Source organism: Nannobrachium achirus (assembly GCF_963921795.1).
Source record: "Nannobrachium achirus genome assembly, chromosome: 3".
NCBI classification, from domain to species: Eukaryota; Metazoa; Chordata; class Actinopteri; order Myctophiformes; family Myctophidae; genus Nannobrachium; species Nannobrachium achirus.
The window spans coordinates 35,324,207-35,345,754 of NC_137812.1; the positions used below are offsets into that span (position 1 = coordinate 35,324,207).

The window sequence follows — 21,548 nt, forward strand, 5'->3', positions numbered from 1 at the left end:
CTGTGATGTGAAGTGCTCCTCTAACATTGATGTGAGGAATCTGCATGGTATTTTTAAGGAAAGCTCAAGGTAATCCACTAAGGTCAAAGGCACTGGCAACCCACAGACATCTTTTTGAGACCATTTATTTAATTAATTTGTCCTCAGTGTTTTCACCCCACACATAATGTGTTACAAAAAGACAAGGAAACAAAATTAAAGTATTTTATTACTATAAAGACCAGATTAGAGCATCTTAGAACTACAGCAAAGGGAACTCATAACCGCAACATAAAAATGTTCACCACATAATACGGTACTTGTACTAGTACAGTCGATTATAAAACAAAAAAAGATTTAATAAAGTACAACGATCATGACAAGAGATGTTAGAGAACACAATGACACACCATCAGATATGAGCTTTACGTTCAAGCTGGAAAGGATGAGGATAGAGGCCAGTTAAAGGGCCACTTCACCTCTGGGACAACCCGATCTGATTTTATTGTTGTTTGGGACACGATCAACACAATCCTGAGTTATTTTTTTGTGTTCAATCTGTTTTTTGAGATATTTTTGTATTTCAGCATGTACTAGTGATGCGTTTTGCATCATATGATGCAAAACGCATCACTGGTGATGCAAAATGCATCACTAGTCATACTGAAATACTAAAATATCTAAAAACACAGATTGAACACAAAAAATAACTCAGGATTGTGTTGATCGTGTCCCAAACAACAATAAAATAAGATCGGGTTGTCCCAGAGGTGAAGTGGCCCTTTAAGAAAAGAGTGAGCCTAGGAACCAAAGCCTCATTCCCACTGGCATGTAAAGCCAGTAATCAACTGGAAATTTTACTTTTTGGCGTTCTTTAAGAACAGCCGCTGGTCAGGTTGTGGGCACATTTGGAGTACGTGGAGGAGAGAGTATGGGAGACACGGCCTGTGTGTGTGAGAGAGAGAGACAGCAAGGCTGCCTACGACTGGAGCAAAACCATTGTTCCATGAACAAAATGTTGCCGTAATTAAGATCTTGCTAAAATGCATATGCATTATGCAGGTTGATATTTCCTGGTGTTATACAAGTAACAATATCTTTAAGGAATAACTCAATGTATTGTTTGTCGGGAGTGGGCATGCAAGAGATAGAGGTGACTGGAGCATATCAGTTGGTGTGCAAACCTGCAGATGAATACTATTGATTTTCTTCATATTTGTCATCCCAAAATGCCTAGTCTCGCATGCTTTAGACTCCTGTGGAAATGACTCTCCACTGCCTATGCCAGCTATTGTTTTTACTTTTATCCAGCAATGTTATGGCAATCCAAGTGGGAAAGGGACTGATATCACAGCTAATGTAGCATTCACAATTTTTTATTTTATTTTTTACTTAAAAAAAAAAGAAAGTTAACTGGCAAGTAAATTAACATAAGAACTAAAGTAACCACACAATGATGAGAGAGTGGTAACAAAAAGGGAACACGATTCCTCTAACAGAACTGAAAATACACAATTTCTTCTCATTTGGAACTCTGCAGCCAAGGCATCATCATCCTCATCAAGAATAGATCTAGCCTTCAAGATTGCTGCGAAGCTGCCTAGTTTCCATAACCATGGTAGGTACTCTGACTCTGGGTCTGATCCTGCCCACCATAGCCCTGGTACATGCTGCCGTACCCTTGCTGCTGCGTGGGCTGCTGTTGCGCGGGCTGCTGCTGCTGCTGCTGCTGCTGCTGGTTCCCCCACCCGGTCTGACTCTGGTTCTCCCAACCTGTGGACAGATCAATTCAATTAACTTAAGAAGGGAGGTAATCAGGTATCACATTTAAAGAAAGAAACTGAATGCAGATAGCTTCAACCCACCAAGGCAAAGTATTTACCCCGGACTAATTCAACACCATCTCTATGAATAGGTAAATTGAGGAAGATTATATGGGTTTACAGTATATGCTGGGGTTTAGATTTCCAAATTACTCACCATAATTATACGTTTGGCCCCCAGTTACCGAGCTGGGGTATGCCGTGCTGTACATTGAGTAGTCTGCTTGGTCTTGGGCACCAGTCTGAACCACAGACTGGCTCGCCTGGGCCTGGGTCAGAAGCTTCTTCTTCTCATCACCATAGCCATAGCTGTATGGGCTTTGCTGGTCAATCGGAGGGGGCATTGACTGGTAGTTAGTGGAAACCGGCTGATAGTTAGTGGACATTGGAGCAGTGGAGGTATCTGTGGCCGGCGGAGCAGAGTAAGTAGATTCAGGGTAGAAGGTGCCATATCCAGAGGTGCCAGTGTCGTCTGTGGAGCTATCTGCCTGGGTTGTGGTGGTGGTGGCCGCAGTTGAATTATTAACGTAGGGTTTATCTGAAAGTGGTTGGGGAGAAAATAATGTTTTGTCACTGGTGTGTGTGCACTATGTTTTTTTTAGGTTGAATTGTCTCAAAAGTCATGTAAATTACTTCTAAATTCTTGCAATCCAGTGGTTTTATGTATTATTCTGTTGAAACAATCTAAAATTAATTAAAATGTACATCTTGAAAATAAACCTTGATGTTTAAAGGGGCACTCCACCACTTTTCAACCTATGTTCATATAATTGGTCCTCACTCAAAAATAGCTTTTCTTTTTTTTTCTTCTCAGAGGCGGGCTGTGGGCTGGTCAAAAACCCATAGTCTTGTGACATCATCGATTACCAATCCAGCTTATAGAAACTGCAGGCTTTCTATTCCTGAAAAGTTGCAATTTTAAAGTGGAAGCCATTGTTCTCGCGATATTAAAAATCGAAATATTTTTTTCAAAAATATTGATTAATTTTCTTTTTTGGAAAATGATGATGTCACAAGACGATGGATTCTGAACTTCCCACAGCTCTCCTAGGAGACTTGGACAGAGTAGAAAAAAATTGTGATATTTTATCATGAACATTAGTGAGGACCTATTATATGAAGACAGGTTGAAAAGTGGTGAACTACTCCTTTAAGTGAAGTGCATTCTGCTCTTTATCTAACCAAAAGGCCATCCAAGGGTTTAGCTGAAATTATTTTACTTTGTGTGTAATAGGAGTTTAAGAATCCTGGAATGCATGACGGTTGGAGTCAAAAATCAAAGGTTTGTTCAAAAACCCATCTACAACTTTGATAAATACTCAATATAAATATACACAGTAAGTTCTCTGGAGTGTGCAGTCCCTTACTTATGAAAGGTCCATCCTTTTTTTACGAGTTTATATGCCTGCTGCCTAGACTTGCACTTCCTACATTTTAGATGTGCAGGTTCTCGCTCTCTCTACTCTTCAGCCTTGAACTGTGTTACTTTTTAAACAATGTAAAACGTGCTATTCTGTCCGTCAGTTTTCAACCACTAAAACCTTATACTTAGTTGAGCAGATTCCCCCAGGGCTCAATACTAGTTCTACCCTAAACATATTTGCAGTATGTTAGCATAAGGAAGCTAAGGTTAAAGTGTTAACTTGAGATTACTAGATGTTCCCAAAAATATGATTGCTTAGTGGAAATGGCATGTTGATTTTCTAATATGCATTTTCTGGTTCAGAAAGGTAATATGATGATATAATGATTACAACAATGATACCCATAGATTCAAATACTGTACATGGGGGAAATGAAATGCCCATCACTCTGAGTGAGTTTATACACATACGTAGTAACTATCAAAATAATTATGGGTAAGGACACTTACGATATCCAGTGCCAGCCATGCTCCCATAATTGTAGTCGGCTGTTTAAAAACAAAGCATAAATAAATCAAATTATAATCTAATTATAATGTCATGTTCAACAAGCAGATGACTAAATTAATGTGTTAAAAAATGAGCTGGTAGATCTGCAATCTTTCAATTTAAAGAAAGAAAATCCACTTAATGACATACAAAAATAGGAACACCAGGGTGAAATAGGTTCAAGTCAAGTTTCTTACTCTTGTTATAATTACTTGCTGCGACAAATGGCTTGCCTCCTCGACCTCTGCCCCGACCCCGGCCTCGACCCCAAGTGTTGGACCCAGGGTCTGAAGGAATGCCACGGATGGTACCAAATCCTGGGATGTGCTGTTGAGCAGAGGAGGTTTACAATAAACTGTCTACAGGCAGTGGATGGGTTTGTGTGTATGTGTGTGCGCAGTATATGGCCAAATATGACATGCATTACTGAATGAATGTGGGTCTTATTTTTGCTTTATTTTTGCTTGTGCATGGATGCCAGGTAAAACCTGGATCAATTACCATGTCAGTGTAGGTGACCTTCCTCCTAAATGGGTCTCTGAAGCCGGGAGGTCCACTCTGGCTGTGTGGAAAGAGCTTCTCCAGAGCAGCCAACGCAGCAAATGCCTTTGCCTCTTTCTTATTAGAGCCTCTGCCCTTGAACTTGACGCCATCTACCTCAACCTGAGAAATCGAGGGGAAAACATAGATAATATCTAACTACTAATTTATCAAATGTCTGAAATACCCGTAATGAACAAGCGTGGGCACGGGGACATGATGCACGAGAGCACAAGTCTATTTTTTCCATCTGTACTCTCGCGGAGTTTTCTCGATGTAACTTTACCGAGCGACGAGCATCTCGCTCGGGGTGGGCAGATCATTCATTTGTCACAGTCAGACAACCGAGGGGGTCAAGGAGGGTCACCCAAAAAAATATACCTCATAATTTGCGGCCGTGATATAAAACAGTTTGAGATACCCCTGTACTAGACAGTCACGTGTAACTTCTAGCGCACGGTGGCGCCAAACGTCACACAACACAATGAGGATGCTCCTACATTTTTACATGCAAGCTTCAAACTACAAAGTTAGTTTCAATTCCTAATATACCGTGCACAACCCATAACCCAAACTATGCACGTAATTTGGTTGCACATATATTTGGGTAAGGACTAGTATAATATATATATATTTTTTTTTAACAAAATGTATACAGTATGCAGACTATGCACATGACAGAAATTACCTAAGGGGTTTTGCAACAAAGTGTGGTATAGCCTTAAACTAAAAGGTTGGAGTCAAGTGTTGTGCCAGACAGTGAGTGACCCACCTCCATGATGAAGCACTTTTCGTGGGAGCCACCGGTCTCTGCAGAAAGCTCATACTTAAGGCTGCGGCGTTTCTCATTGAGTTCCATCACAGGGTTCTTCCCGTGCTTAGTCAAGATAGGACCTTGGGTACTCTGTAGGAAGTAGTAGGCAAAAGGTGTAACTGCTGGATTCTCTAGTCTTAACATAAAACTTTAAGTCAAATTATTTGTATGGGGAACTAATGTGGATTAACCAAATTAACCTATATAGATATATATAACTGATCTACAAGCTCAAAACACTTTGTGATGTGCTGTGAGCTTATAGATCAGATACGTTCAGCTAAGAGATTTGGTGTTTGGGGAGAAAAAGGGGGCTTAAAAATAAGACCCCTTGGGGACTCTAGTTAACGAGGTATAGGGTCGAAGTGGTTAAAAAACAAACAAATGTGGATTCAAATATTTCTTAAATTTTTATTTGTTTATTTGATACAATCAATTTATAAAAACATGAAACTGTTGCACTGTATATGGGGTTTATAGCTGCTGCTAATTTGCAACCCTAGTCTCTTCTACACAAATATCTACCAAGTAAAGAAATCCATTACAAAAAGGATGTGCATGAAGCGCTAATCTAAAGCAATAAATGTCACAAATTACAGTCATAAAAGCAGTGACATTAACATTCCAAAACGTGCCTAACATATTAGTGTTCACCGCTTGGTTTGATTTTAACTTTTCATTTAATATTTTGGGATCAGGTTGTTTTTATTTCAGTTGGTAGGGCATTCCACATGTGTATCCCTTTTACTGAATATGATCATTAACACATTTAAAAATCATTTGATGTAGGACAAATTTAAATAACTGTCAAAACTAAGCAGTCTGTATTTTATAAGAATGATGCAAAGGTGCCATTTCATTCGTTTTCTTTACTGAAGTCGGTAATTACATCATCTGATGTAGTAGAGCCTGCCCCAGGTGCATCTGTTGACTGGCTTTCCTCGGCCCCATCACCGGCTCCCGATTTGGAATCTGACCCAGTAGGTAAGCCTAGTTCCACCAAGACCTGTCAAAGACACAAACTCATGGGTGAGTGATCAAAGGAAGGTTGCAATCAAACATCCTAACTTCACCCTGCCATGTTGGCTCAAGGACTTCAAGTACCTGGGCTCATGGGTCAACTCAACCCAGCAAGATCTTAAATTGAGGAAGGCCCTGCATGGAGGGCCCTGAACGGCATGACCAGTGTATCGTCATGCCAAGTTACCTCCAAAGACAAATCAAACCAAGCTTCTTCTATGCGGTAGAGTCTGTTGCCTGGAAGCAACGATGGAGGGCTCGTCTGAGGACGACTTAGACTAGAGAGACACTTACCAACGTTCAACCTGGATAATTTACAGTAGATTATGACGTGCCCCCATTTTGGGCACGTCATTACTAGGAGAAAATATTAACACATTTCCAAAAATTTAAGTAACCAATGTACAAGTTCATGATGCATCACAATGTTTTGTGAGCGGCTATTTCCACTATTTCTGTTCAATGGTGTCGCACATCAAAGTACAACATTTATTTATGACGAATATAAAATAAATGTGGAGATGAAAGGATTCTGCTCGACAGCTATTGGGCTTATACGAAGACCTCCGCTAGAAAAAGAAAACAAAATCATTTGGAACACTAGCTTTCAGTGTTTCACAACCAACTCTGCAGAAACTGCATGAAATAAACTTGCCTTGGTGGCTACATTAAGTTTGGCAGCTCGCTTGGAAGGCCCTGTAGACTCATAGGTCTTCCCATCCAAATCCACAGCCATGGTGAAGACTGGTTCATGAACTGGTCCCGCTTGAGACAACAGTCTGTATTCAAGACCAGGTTTGTACTGATTCAGACGCATCACAGCATTCATACCCAAGTCGTCTGACACTAAAGGAAGACAAGAGACAAGTAATAAAAGAAAGGGAGCGGGGGGAGCATAGTAAAAAATAAGTGTGAGACAGTTCAACAACATGAAATTGATGATTTGACAATAAAAGCTAGCATGTTATGACAAAAAGGATTCGATAGCTGCTACTAACCCGAGTTCCTTTGAAAGCGATGATGCTTCTGGAACTTGAGAAACTTTCTTTGCTTGCTGTTGAGATGGCCTTCTCCTTCCGCATCCACATCAGTGTACGGCCTCTTAGCTGTCTGACTAAATGGCGTGGAGGATGAGATCTGGGCTGCATAAAGAAGACAAGATTGGAGAACAGATCCTACAAGTGCTTCAAGATCCGTGAAACATTGAAAGCAAAGCAGGCTTCTTTTTTTTTTAAATCAAATGCTTTTTAAATCACACCAAAAAATAACCTATTAAGACAAAGACTTTACTGTCAATAGTGGAGTTGGCTAAAGGCAAGATGTTTGGATTATTATAGCATTAATTTATATTGGGCTACGCGTCCCAAACCTCTAGTCCTAGTATATCATAACTACCTGTTTCAGCTCTGGCATTGGGCCCTTGCCATTTCCATTCTCGATTCTTATTCCAGGACTTCCATTCAATTCCCAGCACTTTATACATCTGTCCAAATGCAGATAGCCTCAAGGCATGCTGAAATAAATATTAAAGAAGTTAGGCAAAATTCTTGGTCTCCAACATTATAAACTTGAGTTAGCCTCTCTTAGCAGCCTCCCCTTACCTGAGCACTCTGAGTTATGTCTTCACGTTGCTGCGCACTGAGATGGCCAATGGCATCCGTCTTTTCCCTCTCACATGGGTCTTTAATTCCTGGACCGCCTATGCACAGGGGATGATGAATTAGACCAAGACTGTTCATGTCATTATCTTATGATTGACAATTGATGATTGAAAACTAACCTAATACTTACCTTCAAGGAGGATTCCAGTAGAGACACATTCTAAAACCCTGCGGAAGGTTTCGCCTGCTTGCATTGGCGTTTCAGATGTCACAATGGCTTTCTCAACCAGTAGATCAAGAGGCTACTCAAATGCAATCACAGGGAATCAGAGCAAAGATAACATTTAACATAAGCCAGGTCTCAGCAATTTTAATAATGATTAATAATCCTCTCACTGGTAGTCCAAAGACTCATAAGTACTAATGCAACTAATGCTTCACACTTAATGTCACAAAGGACTTAACTATTCACAAATGAAAAGCTTTAACAAATCTGCTGCTGACTAGCAGTAATACACCTACCAAACACAACTTAAAATTCACTGCCATTGTCAATATGTGTGCAGCAACAGTTTGCTTACCCATCCCGAGAGTGGAGCCCAGGTGGGAACGCGGTTACATAAGTCCCTCAAGATTCGGATCACGACGACAGCAGCCTTCTGGTCGCTGAGTTTGGCCTGGAAGACAAGCAGGAGCCGCTTCAGTTAGGAGAGGTGAATTCACTTCAGTGTCGCCTAAATGTACTGATAATCATCTGTACATCTTGGGGGTCATAAAGCTAGGCCCCAACTACAATGTTTATTCAGCTCTGTACATTTAGCAATCACTGAAATATTTTTTTATATATAGTGCCTGCTATCTGTGTGTGTGGGTACAATATTACTGAATGGCTTTGAAAACAATCTAATCTTACTTAACATTTTCTAATCTTAAAGCACAATAATTAAACTTTGGTAGATGTTTGTGTTGTGTAGTCACTATGCCATGATCTAACTCCCAAATATTGATGAGATATCTTCAATAGTTGTTTCATAGATAAAAGATTCATGATCCAAGGTGATCCCCAGGTCTCAACATGTAGCACACAAATGAATGTGAACAAAGCCACGGTACAAATACCTGAGACGAAAATCAAAGTCCATATTTTAACATTTTGAATATAGATATATATTTTTTATTTACCAGACTGTAAACCACAAACTAGACGTTTTTAAATTCTTAATGCACTCCCCACTCATTTTGTTGAATTAGATTTTTTTACTTAACTCATATATATTAGGGATTATAAGACATAATACTTATGGAAAGTGGAAAAACAGTACATCTCCAACAGTTTGTGGAACAACAGTATAAGTCCATACTACAAGCAATAATCAGCAGACAAAGGGAGCAGATAATATTAAAACAGACAATTGAACAAAATGAGGGGGGATTGCATTAACAATTTAACAGATTAAAAATGAATAGTTTGTGGTTTACAGTCTGGTAAATCAAAAGAATATCTATATTAAAAAATAATTATATGGACTTAGACTATTATTCGACTCAGCACTTTTCCCTTCTGTTTACAAACTAGGTATGCACCATAATAAACAGGGATAATTTAAAAAAGAATGAGTAAGGTTATGTAATGTTATACCTCAGCATTGGGAAGAATCTCCTTTGTTCACATGTGAATTTTAAAAGGTATGACTTTACTACTAAACATATCTTGCCAATATTTGGAGGTATATCATGGCAAAGCAATTAGGCATTTCTCCCTGTTCAGAACATCTGGCACTAAACAACCTAAACTGCTACCAAAATGTAATTGTGCTGTAGTAGTGGTATCTGACTCAGTAGTTTACAAGTACAGGTAGCTTAACAGAAGTTGAGTCTAGTGTTAGGGGCCATTCACACTAAGCACTAAAACTATATTGTTCACCATTGTATAGCTTATGTTTGCAGTGTTAACGCTGTCATCTACTTGATTTAGGATTTTAAAAACTGTTGTTATAGTTATAGCGCTTGGTGTGCACAGACAGCCCTTTACTCAAATGATGAAATGTGGGATCTTTTAAGAGATCATCAGAGAGGATGGCATTCACTGACAGCCAGAGACTCTGAGATGCTACACTATCCCATTAATTACGTACATGCTGCTGTCCACACCAATGATTTGTCTGAACAAATTGATACAAAACAGTGGTATGGATAAGCAGAACAGCTGTCATTTGGAAAGATGGAATAGATCAGCAATAGTTGAGAGGGCAGTTTGTCTGTAAATGCAAGGACAATTTAGGGGTGCACAAATTATCGGAGGTCCATATATTATCCTAAGATAAATGGGAAAATGTAATTATCATTCCGATAATGGAATTTCAACCAATCCGATAACCGATAATATGGCACTTTAGGGGCGTCTTCCGCCTTAAAAAAAAAGAAGAAAATCTCATTTTATCTATTAAAAACAGTAAATGATTATCTTTAGAAGGACTTGGCTTTTCTTACCCTCATCCCTCATTACACAAACTCTGGATTATAGTGTGTATTTGTTTCAAATGCAAAAATAAAAAAGGGAAATTATTAGGTATCACCATTTGTATTTGCCACAAAAAACAGATCATTATCGGTTATCGGCCCAGAAATTCCATATTGGTGCATCCCTAAAAAAAAAAAAATACAGATTATTGAGGACTCAACCTTTTATGCAAGTAAGGACGGGGTTGCAAACCTGGAACCACTTGGCGTGGCGGAGAGACGCCAAGGCAGTTAGGCATTTCTGCCTGTCCAGAACATCCGGCGGATCGTTGACTGTTTGCGTTTCTATTGACGAGGTGAGGTAAGAAGACAAGGTACAGTTTGACCAAGGGGGTTGGTTCTGTCTTGCAGCTGGGGGAGTAGCAGCTTTACCCAAAGCACCAACAACAGCAAGGAAAGGGGAGAAGGTGGGGAGTCCCAATAGGAATTATCTATGGCCCCCAATGTGCCTGCAAGTTACTAATCAGACTCAAAATACATTCTACTGTGAGAAGTTGAGTGTTACATTTAAGGAGGTTAATTTGTTTTTAGGGTGGTGTGGCCCCAATGATGCTATGCTCTTTGTTAAGCTCTTTATATGCTACATTAACCTCCCCTTCCCTCAGCCGTAAGGCTTAGGGGTTTGCTGTTTAGCCCGCTTCTGAGACAGTGTGTCCAGTTGGTCAAAGGTCCAGCGTCCCTAAAAAACTTAACACACGAGAAGGCTTAGTGGTGGGGAAAGAAATAATGATTTGAAATAACAATCATTTGTAAATTAGCATTTGAAGAATATAGAAGTCTGCTCCAAACTGCAGCAAAACTGATGGCTTCCCTGATATACAGTACATCGGGCTATGATCCAAGCAAAGGCCTAGACTTGAAACTTGGAGCCTAACTGGCTTGATCGTCTTCTTCCTGATATAAGAGCTTACTCCAACTTCTGATGCTCAAACCAGTGCATACAAAGTCACCAACACTCATACTAACAAACAGACATACAGACATACATACAGACAGACAGACAGACAGACAGACAGACAGACAGACAGACAGACAGACAGACAGACAGACAGACACACACAGACTTAGACCCTTTGGTTGTTCATTTTTGATTTGATTTTAACTTAAGATAATCAAACAGAATCTTGTCTTTGACGGTCAGTTTTGCTGCAGTTAAAGCCATACGTACAACTTCTGCATAAAACACATGCACTTCGCGCTTTAACTTGGTACTCTTCAAAGCCTTCACTTTATACCTGAATACAATATATCAGGAACAAAGAAAGTCTCCTATGCTTCTGCCATTATCAACAAATACATTTATACAAAGCATTATTGACTACAGAAGCATTGTGCGCTGGTTACCGCCATCTTGTTAAAAAACACGACGCCAGAACTCTGGAGTGAGTGAAGAATCAACATTCATTGGTTGTTCACTGGATCACAGAATTGAAGTTTGTGCTCACAGAGCACATGTGCATATCTGTGGTGCAGCACAGGGCCTGCTTTAGGAGGAGAACACACATGGTTAAGTGGATCTGCAACACAGCCTGCCAGGCTCCAGGACATGGCTGGCGATAACTGGTGGTTATCGCGGAAACCGGGCCAAGATACATACCTTCTCCTTGATTCTCAACATCCTTTCGGACCAAAGGGGAAGTCAGGTGGATGGTGAGAGTCAGGGGGGCTGTCTCCTTTAAGCTCTTACAGACAATAGCTCCGTCCTCTGGCTCCACAGTTATTTCATATTTGTCCTCTGTAACTACCTATTGAAGAATAAATCAAAGAATTAGTTAGGATGGTTACTGTGGATGATTTTTCACCTCCAAATACATCGCCATAATAGTATGCATCGAAAATGTAAAACTATATACGTTACGAGACTGTGCAGATATTGATGCCAGAGTGACATAACTATACCAACTTGCCTGTATCTGTGCACTGAGCATTTCAGCCACTCGATTGAGAAGAGCAACAGTAGGCATGCTGGCACATAGGAGCACCAGCTCCAGGTCTGTGTCCCCCTTCAGCAGCAAGCCCTTGGCCACCAGGCCCACTCTCATCACCCCACGAAGGACTGCGGATGAAGGAGGTGACCTAGCACTACAGACAGAATGAAAATCATTTAGCTTCTTTAACACAATGGGTGCCCCCCAGAGCCAAACTCGTCCACAGACGAGTTAAGGGTTACCATGGTAACCAAGCAACAGACGCATGCTGCATGATTTGCTAACAGGCTGTGAGGCCAGATGCAGTTATCTCCGTTTGTCCAAATTGGGTGATGGAACATCTCTCTTACCTTTCTTCTGCCTCTGAAGTTTCTTTCTCAGGGGCTACTTCTTTATCGTCGAGTATGTCAGAGATGGTCTTGAGGGAACATTCCACATGGGAGATAATTGTTTGCACTGACTCCAGCTCTTCAGTGTTAGGGTACACCTGTGAATGTTTGGACATTATGTGGCGGTCGTATGGTCGCGTGGGCGGAAGGGGGTCCTTTAAAAGGGAGACAGAATATAATAATGGTGATGTTAAACAAAAATATAAAAAAATGAAAAAGTACAGGTGATGGTTATTTAAGTCAAACAATAAGCATTTGTGTCAAGTAGACACGAGAGGTTGAATTTGTATTATTTCAGTAACAAAGCTACTTTTAGTGTATATGTCCCAGTGGGATTAAAATTATATGTCTCAAAGTATAAAAAGAACAGAGAAGTATCTAACTGGAAAGCAGAACATATGAATCGCTTCGACAGGAGGAGAAAATGAGGAAACAAAGCAATGGAGAAAAAAAATAGAGAGGAAAAAAGGGAGATGGACCCAAGTCTCCTCTAGAGCTGGGTTCAATAACCGCAATATCGGGGTTGTGTAATGCATACAGTGGTGTTGAGTTCATTAACGTGATTATTTTTTAATATTTATATTTTTTCATTTCATACAAAACAAACACACTTTTTGGGGGCGGTACCGCTATACCGTTGGTAAACAGCAGTGCTTAATTTTTAAGTTAACAGGTGCCGGGGCACTGGGTTGGGCTCCACATGCGTGCCTGTCTGTCTTTGTACCGTACCGTTCAATGGGTTTTTGCATGGTTTTGTCTGTGTTTTTATCCAGGTTTTTAGGTTTATTTTTTACCTGAAGTCAGTCAGGTTAAAAGGCTGGAAAAAAGGAAACTTGTATGGTGTCTTCTTGCAACATACTATGCATAGCTGTCCGGCTAATGGGGACACATAGACAAATGGACACGCAGCTTCTGGGCGACGAGTCTGAGCACCTCGCAGAGCTCAACATGAGCAAATAGCGAGCAGGACAACAGCCCCCTGGACAGGGAAGGTCCAGGTCCCGGATCCAATCAAATAGGTGCTGGTCCCAACTGGCGAGGTGACGGAGAATGCTCCGGCACAAATTAAGCCCTGGTAAAAAAAAAAAAAAAAAAAAAAAAAAAGAATACATACCATCCCAACCCTAGTATCCTCTTCAATGGAAGCCATGTAGTCATGGTAGTTCCTCAGCTCCTCCTCGTAGCATAGACAGTCATACCAGTAACGCAGATCTTCATATCTAGAGAAAATTATGAATTGAGAATAGTTAATAACGACAGTAGCTCCAACAGTCAATGGGAATCTTAATGAAATCAACTCATAAAAAGGCACCGCTCTTCACAATGGGTGTGTTTTCTTTTTTGGTTTGAATAATCTCTGACCCTATGTTATCCACGTTTATCCATTTTAACCTCAATATTGTTTCTATAGTTAATATTTGTTGCCGTTTCACTACGATGCACCAACTTCACATATCCATGTATCTGGGTAGTTGCTGGCAGTGTGAATGTCGATTGGTTGCACTTGCATTAGTACAGTGGTTCACAACTTGTGGGTTGGGACACCCAGGGGGGTCCCCAAATTATTTTGGGGGTCCCCAGATGATTAACTTAATGTGCAACATTGTTTTCTCACTCAACAGTAAACAGACCAACATAACATTTAAGTGTATAGACTCATATGCACATTTCTAAAATGACAATTTAAGGACTTTTAATAACTCTAAAATGACTAATGAAACATTGGCCCATTTGTCAAATATTAGAGGCAAAAATTGTGAAAATATCGAATCTACATGCTCACAACGTCTTGCGTTGCGAGGCGTTGTGAGCATGTAGATCTGCTATTTTCGCAATAGAACCGTGTTATACAAAATGTAATGCCTCCACTCATAGTGTTCGTCAGGGTGGTGGGGGGTTAAAAAAAATAAAAATATGATTATTTTGGGGGTCACGGCCTGAAAAGGTTGAGAACCACTGCATTAGTAAACCCTTGTCATGGTGTCCGTGTACCTACCTATCAAAGTCATGAGGAAGGAGCCGGTGCCCGTCTTGTATCAGGCTGTCCCAGTACAGGAGCTCCTCGTAAGCTTGCCGCTCATCCCAAATATGAATGGGTGGTCCTCTCCCATGATCCATGACTCTGAAGTCTTCTGGACTGGAAACTTCACACTGGAAACCAATCATGATAACAAAGACAGCACAACATTAACCATTTTATTTTATTTTATTTCTACTGTTGTAAAAGGACAAAATAACAGGGTGAAAGACTGTGGTGTAAAAAGGCTCAGGACACTGTCCATACCAAAAGGAAAAAAGGTACCAAAACCAAACACACTTGCATCTTATCATTCATTTGTTTTTTAGTGAACGTGTACGTCATCCTCAGTGGTGTAAAGTATCTAAGTACATTTACTTCAGTACTGTACTCTCTCAAGTACAATTTTTAGGTATTACTATTTGTACTTTACTTGAGTATTTGCAATTTCCAATACTTTTACTTCTACTCCACTACATCTCGGATCCAAATATTGTACTTTACTCCACTACATTTATTACTAGTTACTTTGTAGATGTGGATTATTACAAAATCTACATTAATCACTTCAACCCAATATACATTTCGACCATTTGAAAATAGACAATCTACAAGCTCATGATGCGAGGCATTGTTAGCTTGTAGATCTGCTATTTTCAAAAGGATGTTCAGTTTATACACATTTGAAAACTTTAAATGGGACATTCTGCAAAAATAACTTATTTTTGGTACTTCAAGTACATTTTGATGCCAATACTTTTACTCAAGTAAATTTTGAATTCCGTTACTTTTACTTATAATAACAGAGTATTTCTACATTGCAGTATTGATATTTTTAAATAAAACATGCGAGTACTTTTTCCACCACTGGTTGTTATTATTATTATTTATATTATTCTTATTATTTGAGAGAACGTGGTTCTTTAAGGAGCTAAAGCTGCTAAACACAACACAACACAACGTCTTTCTGTTGTTGTATTACTAAAGGGCTTCTCGCTGCACACCGGAACTCTACTTTGGATAAAAGGCCGCTGGTCGTGATGATGTGATGATGCTCAATGTAAAAACACTGTATGCATGTGTAAATGTACACGTTTCTATTTATGTTGCACTCGTCGCGCAGCGCATCAACACTCTATGAAAGTAATGTAATATTCTAGCTAGCTGACTAATTTTAGATGCAGGGGACTATCTAGGTAGCAGTAAGCTAGCTTAGCTGGCTAATTAGCCGTCTAGCTAAAGTCACGGTGATAGCCAGGTTAGTGCGTGCAGGAATACCGACGAGAATGTGTCACATAATGTTATGTGCATGATACGTTGGATGCAGTCTCGACATCTCCTGTACATAACGTACATAATATACATGTAGACAAGCCTACCTTTCACTGATGCTGTAATTAAAAGCTTGGTTAAGCTAAGCTAGCACCGAACCTGTCGCACTGTGTGTCTCGCACAGAGATGACGTAGTTGGCTGGACTCCGCTTGGTGCGCCTGGTCCAGCGGCGTCAGTTCAGAAAAGGCTAAGGTATGGCAACATGACTGGTGTCTTGCACGCGCGCCCTCGCGCTTAGCAACAGGCACGATTATTACAGCACATTTCATTATTTCCCCCTGTAGCCAAGGTATATGGGAGTTGCCATACCCAATTGACGCATCTGGCCTGGTCGAAACACCTGGGAAAGAGTGAGAGCCCAATGGTCGTTTTGGGCACTTCTAGCCTAGCTCTGTAAAGCTAATAAAGCTAGAATATTACCTTTTAGTCATTTCGTGGCGTCATGTCATGTTACTTTTATGAAATGTAGTCGAAATGACGTAACGACTTGGTATGAATGCTCGAATAACGGGCCGTCCATGTGAAGCTAATTGCTGCCATCTAGTGGAGGAAAATAAAATGGCTCCTGTTACTCTACTCAGATTTGCATAATATCAACTATAACTCATAACTGTGATAATATCATAGGTGGTTTATTATCTATAGAATATTTGGGAATTGGTTTATCTTTACTGTATTATTCCTACTGAGAAAAGAGGTCTACTTATTTGCAGATGAGGTAGGCTACTTTTACTTTAGGCTACTTTCCATTTTGTTACTTCAACTCCACTACATACACAAAATATTTTACTTTTTACTCCTTTACAATACTGCTTTAGCATTTGACAGATTAGTTGTTAGTTGTTACTTTGCAGATTTTATTATTAATACCAAATATATTATGCAAAATGTGTGTGAGCGTCGCAGGGGCAACTCAGCTCAGTCATGGTTGACTGGGACGTCGTATGGACGTCGTATGAACGTCTCGTAGTATCGGCCCCGTAGTATCGGCCCCGATACCACCGATACTATTCGGACGTCGTATGGACGTCGTATGAACGTTGTATAAACGTCTCTCGTAGTATCGGCCCGATACTATTCAATGTCTTTGCGATCACGTTTCCAGATAATACAGTATCTGGCTTAAAGTCCTGTTCGCAATTTGGTGTTAGGGGAGTTTCTCACCTGAACTGAGTCAGTGGGTCCCTAGACATTAAAAATCACAGAGGTGCTCGTCCGCCATAGTGCCAGGAATGGCGCAAATGGCCAAATCAAATATGGCTGCCATCGGCTATGATGAAAATCCAACTTTTCTGTTTCTGGGTGTATATGCACATGTAATACCTCTATTTGGACCAATTGTGGTGTGGGGAATTCATTTCTGATATTGTTTTGACCATTTTGGGCGATTTGGACCTCAAAAAGTCATGGTCAAGGTCATTTTGCTATTCCGAAGACCGTGGGCCATAACTTGGCCATTGTTAGGAGTAAAAACAGATGCAGTAGGTCTAAATCAACTAATGCTGACATGTATAATTCATTTCTGACATTGTTTTGACCATTAAGGATCATCTTGTCTTTGAAATATCAATGTCAATGCCATTTTTCAAAAACGATTTTGTTCATTACTTGCACTTTTATAGTATTTTGTGTAAGTTTGTTACTATTTTATAGTAAGTTTGTTTTGTTTATAACAAAAGACATACTAGTGAGAAATACAACAAGTAAGCATCCACATTTAACTTTAAATTGGGGTTTAAAATGGGCGTTTAAATGAGCAAATAAGACTATTTACGAATAAAAGTGACAAATAAAATTACACAACAAAATCACACACAAAATTAAATAACAATTTCCCTCAAAGTGCACCATATTGGGATTGTGTGCATGCAAGTTAGTATGAGGTGTTTTTACAGGATGGATTTGGCATTGTTCCATGGCAAAATATGATGCACAGAACTCCATCAGTGTCGAGTGTCTTGCTTCAGACATGGCAGGAGTGTACTAAATAAAGTCAAAGTGCTCCTTCCATCCATCAGAGCTTGACATTGACTTTTTGAGGCAGTTGTCCTTTGGACAAGTATATTTCCCATTCACTTGTCCGGAGACAAAAGTCACTTGTCCGGATAAAAATGTCATACATTGAAATAATAACAAAAGGACGGCTAATGACCCCCCTTGCTCCCTCCACTCCATATGGGCACTTGTCCCGGACAACAGGACAAGCCTTTATGTCATGCCCTGTTCCATGTTCCATTGGTTCTAGTCTTTCCTCAGGTTCCTTGGCTGTTCAAGCAGGTGGCAAGAAATGCGCTAGAAAGGTGCCCTGTTGGTCTCAGCAGTAGTACTTCTCTGCTACCAATACTGTGTCTTGTTCTGTCAAGGTCTTTGCCTCTCCAAAGTTTGTTAGACATTGTACTCGGTCAGAAGCCATAACTACATGTTTAATCCTCACCTGGCCCATGCAGTCATCTCCTGTCTCCAAGGCATATGTGCCTTGATCACTGTCTTGGCTAGTGGTGCTCCAAGATGAGACTGCTTGATGCAGTGCAAGTGAATCTCACCAGTGCCATACTGCTGCCAGATCTCCTTCATCCCCAGTGCTTGGAAATATGGGGTGTAGTATAGCAGTAATGTGAAGGAGACAACAACTCTCTGGGGTCCGCTCATAGTTCCGACATCCCATTATTCTGACCATTAGGTTAGTGAAGGTTAGGGATAGGCTTAGTTATAATGGAGGCTGTACATGCACCAGGTGTCAGCCTCCTCAATCCTATTCAAGATGTCTGGGATCTCTTCTCCACTAGCGACATCATCAACAGAGACAACAGAGCTGATAATGGTAAATGGACTGCATTTACAGTATATAGCGCTCTTCTCCAAAGCGCTGTAATGTATTTCACATTCACCCATTAACACACACATTCACACATACATTCACACCAAGAAACCATGCAAGGTGCTCATCGGGAGCAGTTAGGGGTTCAGTGTCTTGCTTAAGGACACTTCGACAAATAAGCAGGAGGAGACATAAATCGACCCTGGAACCTTCAGATTCCAAGGCAGCCGTTCTACATACATCGCCACAAGCTTGAATGGACACCATATTCCGAACACACAGCTGGAGAGCTGTTTGTTCTCCTCAGACACCCAGAATTTGTAAAGTTGATGAGGGATGGGTGCGTCTGTTATCTCTGATGATGATGATGAGTGGCTCCCTGCAAAAGGGGCTGGAGGTGAAGAGATCCCAAAGATTGAACTAGATTGAGGAGGCTGTCACCAAGCTGCTGGTACATGTGGAGTCAACTGGCCCTATTATAACTAAACCTACCCATAACCCTAACCTAATGGAGGGAATAATGGGTCGCCAGGATTATGAGTGGACCCCAGAGAGTTGTCGTAGTGATACTTCCAAGCACTGGGGATTAAGTAGATCTGGTAGCAGTATGGCACTAGGTGTGCAGCGGCACATGCTTCTACAGCATCAAGCAGTCTCTCATCTTGGAGCACCACTAGCCAAGACAGTGATCAGGGGACATATGCCTTGGAAACTGGAGATGACTGCATGGGCCAGGTGGGGACTAAGCATGCAGCTATGGCTTCTGACCGAATACAATATCTAACAAACTTTGGAGAGGCAAAGACCTTGACAGAACAAGACAGCATTGGTAGCAGAGAAGTACAACTGCTGCCTGAGACCAACAAGGCGCCTTTCTAGTGCATGTCTTGCCACCTGCTTGCAACAGCCAAGGAACCTGAGGAAAGACTAGAACCAATGGAACATGGACGGATGCAAGGAACACTTCGACTCTCGAGGATATGGCTGCCTAGCTGAATACATCCTGTAAAAACACATCATACTAACTTGGATGCACACAATCCTAATATGGTGCACTTTGAGGGAAATTGTTATTTAATTTTGTGTGTGCTTTTGTTGTGTGATTTTATTTGTCACTTTTATTCGTAAATAGTCTTATTTGCTCATTTAAACACCCATTTAAAACCCCCCTTTAAAGTTAAATGTGGATGTTTACTTGTTGTATTTCCCACTAGTATGTCTTTTGTTATAAACAAAACAAACTTACTATAAAATAGTAACAAACTTACAAAAAATACTATAAAAGTGCAAGTAATGAACAAAATCGTTTTTAGAAAATGGCATTGACATTGATATTTCAAAGACAAGATGATCCTTAATGGTCAAAACAATGTCAGAAATGAATTATACATGTCAGCATTCGTTGATTTAGACCTACTGCACCTGTTTTTACTCCTAACAATGGCCAAGTTATGGCCCACGGTCTTCGGAATAGCAAAATGACCTTGACCATGACCTTTTGAGGTCCAAATCGCCCCAAAATGGTCAAAACAATATCAGAAATTAATTCCCCACACCACAATTAGTCCAAATAGAGGTATTACATGTGCATATACACCCAGAAACAGAAAAGTTGGATTTTCATCATAGCCGATGGCAGCCATATTTGATTTGGCCATTGCGCCATTCCTGGCACTATGGCGGACGAGCACCTCTGTGATTTTTCATGTCTAGGGACCCACTGACTCAGTTCAGGTGAGAAACTCCCCTAACACCAAATTGCGAACAGGACTTTAAGCCAGATACTGTATTAAGAGGGTTTGACTTGAATGTCCGTTCGTTGGTGTATGCCCTCTAGTGGGCACAGAGGTCTATTATTTGTTTGCAGTGCAGTCGGTCAAACTGGTGGTGTGTCATGTCTCCAATTTAATTTCATTTGGCTCTTTTGTGATGTGATCTGACTGTCTTGATTAATGATTGTAATTGTACCATGTTACTGTGTAGCTTGATTGAATCTCTCAAGCACTTGGCAGATGGTACAAGGTTATATTGAAGGTGCCTTAACTAGTAGGCATATGTTATGTATGGATTAATGTCAAGAAAAGTTATGTTCTAGTTTCTTTGGATATTTTAAAAATGTTTTTAGCTGACCTATAGGCCTACTGCAAGAAGGCATATTATGCACCTGCTTGGTGTAATATTTAGTTTAAATGTTTTGAAACACATTTCTATTATATTTATGTTTACCCGGTTGTCTATGTCAATTCTGTAAGATCATTGTTGTAAATGTCCTTTTATACACAGGGCATCATTGATAAAGAGATCATGGTCTCAATGGATTCCCTGGTTTCAATCACATTTGATGTTGTCAACAATTCCATTCCATCAATTAAATTTTGTGTGTGTGTGTGTGTGTGTGTGTGTGTGTGTGTGTGTGTGTGTGTGTGTGTGTGTCTGTGCATGCATGTGAGTCTGCATATATGTTATTTTTATACTCTGTTATCAATGTATTTTCCTCATTCAACTATTTCATATTCTAATAGGCCTAGATGTTTTTAAGAGAATCTGTGTACTAGCGATGTCGATCAAAGAAAAATAAGATCAGTGCCTCTTATGTTATGAGTAATTTTTTCAGCTTTGTTTTTGAGCGGTGGTCACAACGCTCCTATACGTGGCCGTGTGTGTGGGTCTGTCTGTCTGTCTCCGTCCGTGTATGTAGCCTAAACTTCGGCGCGTAACTAGTGCCGCACCATTTACGCCACTCGCGCAATATATACATCAAAATGTGCGGCTAACGAAAGGTAATAACCTTTCGTTCCGATCCGCCTTACCATGCCGACGTAATCGGCAAAAAACGACGCTTAATTGTCCCCA

At 40.4% G+C, this 21,548-nt stretch overlaps 1 protein-coding gene across 2 annotated transcripts; it reads right to left on the reverse strand.

Annotated features, from left to right (window-relative positions):
- Positions 1–190: 190 nt before the first annotated feature.
- On the reverse strand, positions 191–15,996 carry LOC308281046 (interleukin enhancer-binding factor 3-like). Of its 2 annotated transcripts, none has more exons than XM_080721112.1 (20): positions 15,924–15,996; positions 14,524–14,678; positions 13,642–13,747; positions 12,489–12,682; positions 12,118–12,292; positions 11,808–11,955; positions 10,404–10,495; positions 8,272–8,367; positions 7,881–7,992; positions 7,691–7,788; positions 7,485–7,602; positions 7,088–7,231; positions 6,745–6,935; positions 5,959–6,075; positions 5,028–5,159; positions 4,217–4,378; positions 3,913–4,042; positions 3,676–3,714; positions 1,960–2,340; positions 191–1,752 (listed from the first exon to the last, which is right to left on the reverse strand). In XM_080721112.1, exons 2-20 carry the CDS (start codon positions 14,643–14,645, stop codon positions 1,580–1,582), a joined length of 2,730 nt encoding a protein of 909 aa, XP_080577238.1. In that variant the 5' UTR covers positions 14,646–14,678; positions 15,924–15,996; the 3' UTR covers positions 191–1,579. The 2 variants fall into 2 exon arrangements, with proteins under 2 accessions (XP_080577238.1, XP_080577239.1); XM_080721113.1 differs by having other exon boundaries at positions 11,808–11,951; positions 12,114–12,292.
- Positions 15,997–21,548: the final 5,552 nt, after the last annotated feature.

What these genes read in the sequence shown, in the direction of transcription:
- LOC308281046 (XM_080721112.1), bottom strand. Translation starts at nt 14,645, where the DNA reads ATGGATCATGGGAGAGGACCACCCATTCATATTTGGGATGAGCGGCAA. An exon ending in TCGCTTTCAAAGGAACTCGG is followed by an intron (nt 6,936 to 7,087) that starts GTTAGTAGCAGC and finishes GTCTTCCTTTAG; the next exon opens with TGTCAGACGACTTGGGTATG. An exon ending in CATGGCTGGCACTGGATATC is followed by an intron (nt 2,341 to 3,675) that starts GTAAGTGTCCTT and finishes AACCACTTTCAG; the next exon opens with ATAAACCCTACGTTAATAAT.